We start from the raw sequence: 10,248 nt of genomic DNA, 5'->3' as shown, positions 1-10,248 counted from the left end.
CTGCTCACGACCAAATCTGTCACCATGCTGTCAGGAGCAATTTTGGCCCGGTAGTGACTGCCGACGCTCCGGGAATAGCATAACCCCCGACGGGGGATATCCGACGCCAGCTACGCAATCTTCCGTTAGTAGAACAAGCCGCACACCGATGACTCGTCTGATATGCCAATCCATCTTCGTCTGATGCAGCATGCCGCACAAGGAATTTACGGCATTGTTCTTTGCCGGCCTCGTACGCGTTGATGCTTCGAAGCCGTTTGGAGATGGCGATGACGTACCGCATCTCAACAAATCTCTACATGACTTGGAGCTGTCATTCGCCATTGTATTTGCGTTTGAGATGATCTATTGCCTAAACTGACGCGCAACTGACAAAACTGACGTCGTAGCGGACGATAGGTTCTAGGCCTTGTCTCACGCCTGGTGCCAAGCAGTGGCTGGCATGAACTCCACATTGTCCCCACGCAACCTCGGTGTCCTTTATGGGGCGCGTCGCTCCAGCGCGGAAATACTTCAACCCTCACTTTTATTCCCGCCAACGTCGTGCCCACCGCAGCCGCTTGGATCCTGTCGTATTGCTGAGAATAATCAAGCACTCGGACCAAGCTCACGCGCAATCCCGATCGCCACCCGGCGCTGCACAAGAATGGATGACCAAGGGACGCAGCCCTCGACAAGTCCTGATCCATCTACGACCAGCGCAACGGGCACCCAAGGCGACGCGCCACCAAGGAAGAAGCAAAAGCGCAACAAACCCACCCTGAGCTGCGAGGAGTGTGTCGAGCGCAAGACCAAAGTGAGTTGCATTGCTCTGGCGCCAATGCAGCTGAAGACTGAACCAGAAGCCAGTGTGATCGCACTCGTCCTCATTGCTTGGCCTGCATCAAGCGACAATCAATATGCAGATATTCCGAAATCGCCAACTTGATCGCATCTTCTGTAGACAAGCAAGTTCTCATGGCATCATGGGTTGCGCTTCTGCTGACACCGTGTACAGGGTTGGCGCCGGTCGCACTGCGGGACGGTCCAGAAAAACCAGCGCGAGGCCTTCGTTGCAGCTTGGCAGCGACCCGCAGCCACATGGCAAGCCGCCCATTCAGGTAATAAAAATTCCTTGTTCCTGTCGTATCATGCAGAGTTCCTGCGAACCCATCTCGACCCACCTGTTCGGAGTGCCGGGCTATGGGCGTCTTTTCGCGGAGGTGGGACTTGTTGCTGACCCATCCATCAGGTTCACATTCAGGTGCCACCAACACCCATCAGAACACAATACCGGAGCGTCTCATTATCGTCATCGGGATCTTCACCATTCCTGTTATCCAACATACCATATTCCAATCATACGCCTGCACCTTTCTTTGGTCTAGGATCCGAACACCCTTTTGCTAACTACTGGACGAGTCGCGGCGGTCTTGCCGAGGTCGTTGGCGTGCTGCCAGCAAGAGAGCAGGCTGATATCCTGGTTGACAAGTATTTCGATGCTGTCGACCCTGTGTATCCTATGGTTCATCGTAGGAACTTCTATGCCGACTATGAACGCTTCTGGTCGCTGTCACAGGAAGAGAAGCATACGGCTGATCCTGTGCTAGTAGCTCTCCACTTTGTTGTATATGCCATGGGTACGCAGTTCATCCATACCACTGATAATCGCGAGCGGGCGCAGATTGCCGAGTTTTACATATCAGCTGCCCAGCAAGCATTGCGGATATCATCGTACCTCAGTCGAGCTTCGGTCAGGACACTTCAGGCCATGGTCCTGATAGGATATTTCTTAATGAATGACAACCATGCCTCTGACGCATGGGCGTTTGGTGGCGTTCTAGTACGGCAAGCATACGCCATGGGATTACATCGCGACCCTGATGTAATTGCGCCTCGGTGCTCAAAGAGCGATAAGCAACAACGGCGGAAGCTATGGCAAGCCATTTATTTCCAGGACACGTTTCTCACTGTTCTGCTCAAGCTCCCACCGACGAGTGTTTTCTCAGACATACAGCCAGAGTCGTTGAGCGATGATCTTGATGACTACATACCGAATGGGGCTTCGAGCAACGGCGCGACGGACCCCGTAATCAACCCCATGAGCATCAGCAACATTGCTTCGAACCATGATCTTTATCCTCCGTATGAGCTCTCGGATCGGAGATACATCCGCTCCATGTGGCACATGGCCAATCTCGTATCTCGTACTGTTTGTATACCACGGTCACTAGCAACGCCTTTGACTTCCTCAATCTCACACAAGGCTGAGCTTGTTAACGAATACTTTGCTCTCCACAAGAGTTTCCCAGCAGATCTCACAGCGTCTGATGATGCTACCATACGAACCATGGCAGAAACAAACCCACGCAGTCTGCGGCAGAACTTATTCTTTCGAAGCAACTTCTGGCACTGCGTCATGGCGATCCAGGCTGACGAAAACCCCGCCGAGGGTGTGCCCTGCGACGTCAAAGGTGCGCTGGACGCAGCTAGGATGGCATTGCAGTCTTTCTTTCACTTCTGGGAGTATCTTAGGATCGACGCTAGTGTGTGGTGGGTGTTCCAGCACCGTGCTTTTGAAGAAGCGGTAAGTTGTACTCGCCATGTAGCGTTGCTTGGTTATTGACATTGATCCTAGCTCCTCATGGCACGCATTCTAGGCCAACAAGCACAACCACTTTCACCTAGCCACAACGGCCTACCCCTCTCGGCGGATCCTTTACTCAAAGATGCAAAGGACGATGCGCGAAAGTGTCTCGATATCCTGGATCTGGTGGGCATCGCGCCGGAGATGCAGAAGACGAGGACCGAGGTGCTAAGGACTGCATTTTCGGACATACTATGGTAGTCAAATGTATATAGGTGTTAAATAGCTGTGGCAGCAGCGTCGAGCATATATATTTAGGTAATGTAATCAGGGATGACAACTTCATTTTCACGTTCTTCCTCCGTGAATAAGTCTGGTCCTTTCCCCTATCAGCCACGTGACGCTGAGTGGCAATTTGCTTCCTATAATATGCAACAGTGAGTGTTCTAGGTAAACAAGCCTTCACTCGTTGCTTATGATAACCCCTGATTAACGGACTCCCAAGACGAAGGGCTGCAGTCTCCGCCATATCTGCTGACTTGGCGAATATTCACCAGACCAACGTTTGCTAACCCATTTTCATATGCTGATGTACCCATGTTCATGTGCTGTTTCCTTAAGCAAGCTCTCAAGTACATGCCGATTGCCCTGTCTTGTAGCTATATTACTATGTTATGTAGAAATGGTCGAACTGGCTCTCCAGCTACGCCAGAATAAGTTCTTGGATGGCGGCCATCGCTTCTCCGACAGCGTACGTCAGAAATCTCTCTTCATAAAAAAAATTAAAATCAAAATCTTGCCTTCTCAACGCATTCTATAGATATTCTAGTGTTGTAATCAGGCTCGCCGAGGCCAAGAGATGCTGGACCGAATGGACAAATGCAGCAGAGCTTCATCGGTCAGAACCCATGGTATTGGTTGGCGATGTCGAACTCGCGATCGAAGCTACCGATATATTGAAAAAAACAGCTGCACGAATTACGACTGGAATTGACTACCATCGAAAGTGGCTCGACAAAGCGAGAAAGATGATGAAAGGGGAAGTAAGTGAGGACGAGGAGGAAGAGAGGAAGGTGAAATAGGGGACATAGTTATTGTTCGGGCCTATGCTGGCTGGTACTAGATGAGGAATTTCAGAATTGGAAACAAACTAGAGTTTGGCTCGAACATCGCTGAGTTGACAGCTAGTGGTCATTGACATCGCATAGATGAAAGGAGGGGCCAAATAACGTTAAACTGTATTGCTTAGGGGTATCTATTATGTAATTTATTAAGAGACCTTCGGCTAGAAGCGCTCGTGTACCTTTGCCGCCTTTCCTGTTGACTTGCTGTCAATAGTAGCGTCGCTGGCCGCACCGGGGCTACCTCTCCTTTCCAGGTCCGCTATGTGTTTACGGCTCTTTTCCGTTGTTTGTCGCTGCCCACGTTCATCCAGGACTGTAGATGTAACATAACCAGGCAATCCTGATTGTTGTTGCCATGATTCAGATGGTAGACTTCTGCCACTCAAGAACCTTTCCTCGTCGGAGTCGGCGCTCTCTCTTCGAGCTCTAGAAGTCGTGATTGTGGTCGACTTCTTGATCGTTTGTTTGAGGTTGCTGAGTTGTTGTCCCGACTGAATCGGTCCTGAATTCAACGATGGTTTACTCCATGGTAGGGCTGAGGCGGAGCGAGTGATCTCAAGAGCCTGCTTCATGAGCGGCCTCAGAGTCGCAATAGAGCCAGCTGTTATGCCCAATCCTACTTCTACCGTGCTCCAAATCGCAAAGTCTGTTGTTCGGTAGAGGAAGTCGCCTTTGTATCCCTTCATTGTGGTCGTGTAAGGAAGGCGGATGATCGTTGCTGTCGAGCCACTGTTGATCTTGGTCAGATATGCTAGTAAACAAGGGGCTGACAACTTACATTGCGGCAAGAGCAATAACTCCAGCGACCACGACTTTCATGCGTTTCTTCATGTGCAGATCCTTGACAATGAGAACAGGGAGCATCGCGAATACCCAGTCCGCAAACGCATTGAGTCCAGAGACGACAAACGTAAAGTTCATGACCAGGGTCGATGACAGGCAAGTTCCCTTGTGAGTGGGGTCCAGGTCCCACCAAAAGGAGACCGGTTTGCACTGGAAGATAACCACCGACGTGTATGCAACTCCAACGATTGCAGAGACGACCATGATCAATCGGATGATCCAGATATGCGTTGGGGAAACGGTGATCCGCAGCAAGAAAAACCCGACGGCGATCTTGAGCATACATGTCGATACTGTGTAGAATACCTCGCAGAAGAACCAGAAGTGAAGGGCCGTTTGCGCGCTTTCATCGGAGAGTTTTTCACGGCGTACGCCTGTGCCATGGACCGCGCCGCCAATTTGGGACGCCAGATATCCTGTGAAGCAGCATAGTGTGACGACCATGCAATAGTCGTCGATGCCGAAACCTTTGACCATGAAGATTCTACATGTTCGGTCAGTAACGTGGTGAGAAACCTGGATTCGGGAAGTAGATCATACCTGACATAGCACCGAAGTCCAACAGTGACCCATGCTAAGATCATGAATGTGATGGCTATAGCCAACACCGTACCACTTCGGTCCTCCATACTCGGCGGTGTGTCGGGAGAATCGTCAAAATAAGGTTATGTAGGCGAGGAGGAGGATTTATGAGTCTTGAAAGCCACGATTCGAACACGATCTTTTGCAGCATATTGTATTTTGAGACTCTGGCTTCCCCTCGTCGACGATCTCGCCTCACAGACGTCTCAACACTTTCTCCGAGCCGTGTCTGTCCTGGCATTGTGAACGCTAGAATACTGTTAGCAAGAAAACCGAAGCTCCTCTGGGTATCCTTGCGACGGTAGTCGACACAGGTTACTGTTCGAGCCAGGTTCTTTGTGGGGCAGAGCGACATGGCCAGGCGCTGGAAGATCGGCAACGTGCTTCGCTAAGCCTATGCCATGCGGATAAAGGGACTGTCAGGCCACGCTTGGCGCCATACACAAAGCCACTTCGCCGCTAAAAGAGAATCGGATATGTTCCTAGTGCTCAGCTAAATCCCCAGTCGGAGAAGTTTCTTTATACTTTTGTCAGGATAGTGCTTCTAATTCATGAGGCGTACAGCGGGCGCTTGAGTCGGGAGCTTTTAGCGAGTCAAACTGGGTTCGGGATCATGCACGCGTGGACGTCACCGCGTCGAGGTCAACTCTAATGGCGAGGAAGGAGCTCCGATGGGGCCCACTTTACCCAAAGGAGCGAAAGGAGAAATGACGATCATACTAGATGTCAAACTGCTTTTGGATCCAAAAGAGCAAAAGCCTTGCAAGATGTACAGGCAGATTCAAGTGCCGTGTTTGGGCGGGTCTACAGGGCACACGAACCGTTCCGTGTTCTGACAGCTTTGCTTAGCCTTGTCATTCAGAGGAGCAAAACATGCTGCGCAATTGCGCATTCTTATTTGTGCTCTCCTCCGAAGAGTGCTACTACATCCACGCCGTTAGAACTAGAGATGTGGGAGGCAAACTCTAGCAGTAGCTGGTACACCTTCCCCGAGCCGTGCCGAACCTCCGCCTCCACGCCACCCAAAGTCCTTCCAGTTCCCCGGTAGTGTTGGTGTGCTTAGAGGTGGCTTCCGACTCCGCGGCTGCTGATTTTGAATTGTAGGTTCTGGAAGTCAATGAGGCGCGCTGAACGATGTACAGCTGCCCATTGGCTGTCGACTCACGAGTGACGACGGTACTACAATAGAACAACAACAAAAGAAAAAAAAGAAGTCAAGAAGACCTTGCTCTGGTTTTTCTATATGCAACATAGCCTATTGACGACTCGCAAAATGTTGAGAGGGTGGGCTCCTTGGTCCCCTGTGAATGTCACCAGCGAATTGTTTCCAGCGTTCCTTGTCCAACTTGGGCAAAGGAAGGAGGCCGGATCCGTTCACAGCTTCCGCACTAACTGGATATCACCGAAGTGGGACCGTTTGTAGGGGTATGTAGCATCCCGACTCTCGAGGTGCTTAATGGCGGCTTGTGCCAGAAGCAATGATGAAGACTTTGCTTTCTTGCTCGTTTATTAGTCTACACCCACAACAAGTCGCAATTCAATCCTGTTGGTCAATCAAGGTATCGTGGCGCAACTGATGTTGTCGGCGCGGCGATCCCGTCAGTGTTCTCGAATGCGGAGAACTATGGGCGTCATTCAAGGTGCCCTAATTTGGCATGCGGAAATGCAAACGCCAAGGTCGTTGGAGCCTCCTTCGGCACTACTGCGGTGCAGGGCCGCTGCTTGGGGGTTTCACCATAGCTCAAGACCCACTTGACTATAGTCCCGATAGTGGATACTGACCCAATCTGCCTTCGACAGCCACCCTATCAGACTAGACTGTGCGACAATCTCTGCTAAGCAGAAGTTGACAGTTAACGTACCCCAACATCCTACCCGACATCCGAAACGTTACCTACTTTCAATTACTCGAGTACTGCTTAGACATCTTCCTGCGTTACAGCGAATGACGGATGTATCGTCATTTCGATACGTCTACCACGGAAAATACCAGACTTGCTTTGCCCCAAACACAAAGACAACCCCTTGAGCTGCAGCGAGCGAGGGGCGCTTTGACATGCATCTATCCTCCAGGTTCATATCCGATCAGTATCCGGACGCATCCGACCAATATAGTGATGGAAGAGCTGGCCAAGATATGCCCAGTCGTACATAGGGCAACAATAGGAGGTACACCGCTCAGAGTGTTCTAGGGATGATCTTCCTTAAGGAGCTTCAATCTTATCGACGACGGCACAGTAAGAGATATACGGCAATCGTTCGTCGTTCAGTCATTGTGGCAGGGCCCAACGAGGTTCGGAAACCGATGAACATGAAACCAACGCTTCCACCTCTGAGTCGCTGCACCGGGCTCTTCGTATCCGTCTCATCGCGAGTACTAATCCCGTGGATCACCTTGACAGTCGACCTAGTGAGGAAACATGATGGGGAGGCATGGTCCAGACCAAAGACGGCTGGCCTAACGAAAGACCAAACTGAACGAAGTTGTGTCACAAATTCGATAGCCTATGATCATGGCAAACAAGGCTGGCGAAGAGGTGCTTATTCAAAAGTAAAAAGATTGGATTAAACCCGTGCCGCTGCACACCAGAAGTATCGGACCGCTCTCCCTATAACCAGGTTAGTTTCCCCCGCACGCATTGCTTTTCTCGACGTTCGCAAGTAGTGCTTTCAACTACGCGCTCAGCGGCGTACTACCGGTGGTCTTGTAGTCGCGAAAAGCATGCCGAAGTTGCTCGCACCTGCTTGTATAAGTCAAGCTCTTTTGCGCCGAGTAAACACCGGGTAAATGCCCCGCGATGAACCTTCATCTGGGGACCCCGTCATCAAATGCAATCTATTCGAACAAATAGCGATGTCTCGATTATATTGATGAAGGTTCCATGCATGTTCTCCCGGACCGTTTTGCGCTGTCCAATTCCTACAGCGAGGGTCCGAAACAAAGACGGCCTCGATAATGAGGCCGAGGCAAAGCTTCCAGCCAATGACAAGAACAGGCGCCAGATCCGTTGTAGATGTTTACTCGTTGAGGCTCTACATATGATATTGCGGCTCTTGTGGCCCGCACTTTTCTAAATTATCATGTGCATACAGTTGTCTAGCACGGGAAAGAACTTCGGCTTCACTTAATCATCGACGTAGGTATATATATGTTCACGATTCGCTCCTCTGCATGTGCCGCAGCTCCTTCCTTCGAGACTACACCCCGTTAGTTATATCACAATGGCACCTTACGCTCTCATTGCTGCTACCCTTTTGGGCCTAGCCACTGCCCAAACACCAGGAAGCACACCAGAAGTTCACCCCAAGCTCACCACGTGGAAGTGCACCAAGGCAGGCGGATGCAAATCGCAGAACACCGCTCTTGTCACCGACTCAGCTGCTCATTGGATCCACCAGGCGGGCAACTCAACACTAGGTTGTGGAAGCTGGGGCAGTGGGCCTGACCCGACGGCCTGCCCTGACGAGGAATCATGCGCCAAGAACTGCATCATGGAAGGCATCCAGGATTACTCAACGATGGGTGTCTACACCAATGGAGGAGAAGTCCGTATGGACATGTACAACCCCAGTGGTGGAGTCGCGAGCCCTAGGCTGTACATTCTAGCCGAGGATGAGGAGAACTACGAGATGTTGCAGTTGACCGGTAACGAGTTGGCCTTTGATGTCGACATGTCGAAGCTACCGTGCGGCATGAACGGTGCCCTCTATCTCAGCGAGATGGAAGCCGACGGCGGACGATCTCAGCTCAACCCAGGTGGTGCTGCGTATGGTACAGGATACTGTGATGCTCAGTGCTATGTCACTCCTTGGATCAACGGTGTAGTAAGTACAAAACACCTTTTCGTCGGATGCTTTGGCTTACTTGTATTAGGGAAACGTCAAGGGCCAAGGTGTTTGCTGCAACGAGATGGATATCTGGGAGGCCAATGCTCGTGCCAACCAGATCGCACCTCACACGTGCAGTACAGACGGTGTCTTCGGCTGCACTGGCGACGAATGCGGCAAGGCTGGTCTGTGCGACAAGAATGGATGCGGAGATAACCCGTACAAGCACCGAAACTCACCAGACTACTACGGCCCTGGCCTCAAGGTTGACACCACCAAGCCTTTCACTGTTGTCACCCAGTTCCCAGCCAAGGATGGCGTTCTCCAGGCCATCGTGCGAAAGTACGTCCAGGACGGTGTCGTCATCGAGAACGCCATGCAGAACATCACCATGGACCAGGAGTTCTGCTCTGCTCAGCCTGGCGCTGAGATGTACACCAAGCTCGGTGGCCACAAGGGTATGGGCGATGCATTGGCCCGCGGTATGGTTCTCGCGCTGAGCATCTGGTGGGATGAGGGCGGTGCCATGCAATGGCTCGACGGATCTGCGAACGGTGCTGGTCCTTGCAACGCAACTGAGGGTTTCCCCGAGGCAATCCGACAGATTGAGAAGGCCCCTACAGTCACCTTCAGCCAGATCAAATGGGGTGAAATTGGGTCCACGTTTGCCGAGCAGAACTCTACTGCATTCCGCTGGAAGGCGTAAAAGTTGATAGCACTATATCACCGATGAATGTATATATTAGGTCCTTCTTCGAGATCCTAGCTCGGCCATATGTATCCCGTGACGAAGATGTAGCATTGCGTTTGCGAATGTCGCGATGGTTTGTTGTTGGCTGGGGCGTGTGCCTTTGGCAGCAAGCTTGACTTTCGACATTGCTTCGTGCTACGAAACAGCAAGATGGTGACTCAAATGCCCATTCGGTGTACATGTTGAGGTCTGAATGCGACTTATGCGAAGAGTGACAGGATAGCCGGATGACGCGCGGACAGCCAATTGATGCACTAAGCCTTTTCCATCGTCACCGGACCCACATTTTGACTCAACTACGGCTCAGCCCTTCTACATCCCTACGTCCTACCTCAATCGTACCTCTTCGCGGTAACAACAAGCGATGCGCCCTTCCGATGCACATGTCGAATGATTGTTGACTCATAGATATCGTACGTACCGCCGCGCTTGGTCGGTCAGTCATCAGAAATGCAGACGGTGCCAGAAAACGCCAATGGTGTAGATGTGCTGTACACGATGTTAGCTTGGTAATAGGACTCATGACTGTGCTGTTCGTTTGACAAAATGCGCCC

The 10,248-nt window shown here is 51.3% G+C and overlaps 3 protein-coding genes across 3 annotated transcripts; 2 read left to right on the top strand and 1 right to left on the bottom strand.

Moving 5' to 3' along the window:
• Positions 1-646: 646 nt before the first annotated feature.
• Positions 647-2,827, top strand: ALTATR162_LOCUS2913 (uncharacterized protein; the record flags this gene model as incomplete). The annotated part of the gene is made up of 5 exons (XM_043310519.1): positions 647-796; positions 850-951; positions 998-1,165; positions 1,232-2,566; positions 2,618-2,827. The coding sequence occupies 5 exons, from the start codon at positions 647-649 to the stop codon at positions 2,825-2,827; spliced, it is 1,965 nt and encodes a 654-aa protein (XP_043166454.1).
• A 1,024-nt stretch (positions 2,828-3,851) lies between these two features.
• ALTATR162_LOCUS2912 (uncharacterized protein) lies at positions 3,852-5,162 on the bottom strand (the record flags this gene model as incomplete). The annotated part of the gene is made up of 3 exons (XM_043310518.1): positions 3,852-4,419; positions 4,469-5,017; positions 5,074-5,162. The coding sequence occupies 3 exons, from the start codon at positions 5,160-5,162 to the stop codon at positions 3,852-3,854; spliced, it is 1,206 nt and encodes a 401-aa protein (XP_043166453.1).
• A 3,175-nt stretch (positions 5,163-8,337) lies between these two features.
• ALTATR162_LOCUS2911 (uncharacterized protein) lies at positions 8,338-9,649 on the top strand (the record flags this gene model as incomplete). The annotated part of the gene is made up of 2 exons (XM_043310517.1): positions 8,338-8,940; positions 8,990-9,649. The coding sequence occupies 2 exons, from the start codon at positions 8,338-8,340 to the stop codon at positions 9,647-9,649; spliced, it is 1,263 nt and encodes a 420-aa protein (XP_043166452.1).
• Between the last annotated feature and the right edge of the window lie 599 nt (positions 9,650-10,248).

This window comes from Alternaria atra (genome assembly GCF_907166805.1).
Source record: "Alternaria atra isolate CS162 genome assembly, contig: 22, whole genome shotgun sequence".
Lineage (NCBI taxonomy): Eukaryota > Fungi > Ascomycota > Dothideomycetes > Pleosporales > Pleosporaceae > Alternaria > Alternaria atra.
The sequence above is the reverse complement of the archived record's forward strand: the minus strand, read 5'-3'. Positions and strand labels throughout refer to the sequence as shown.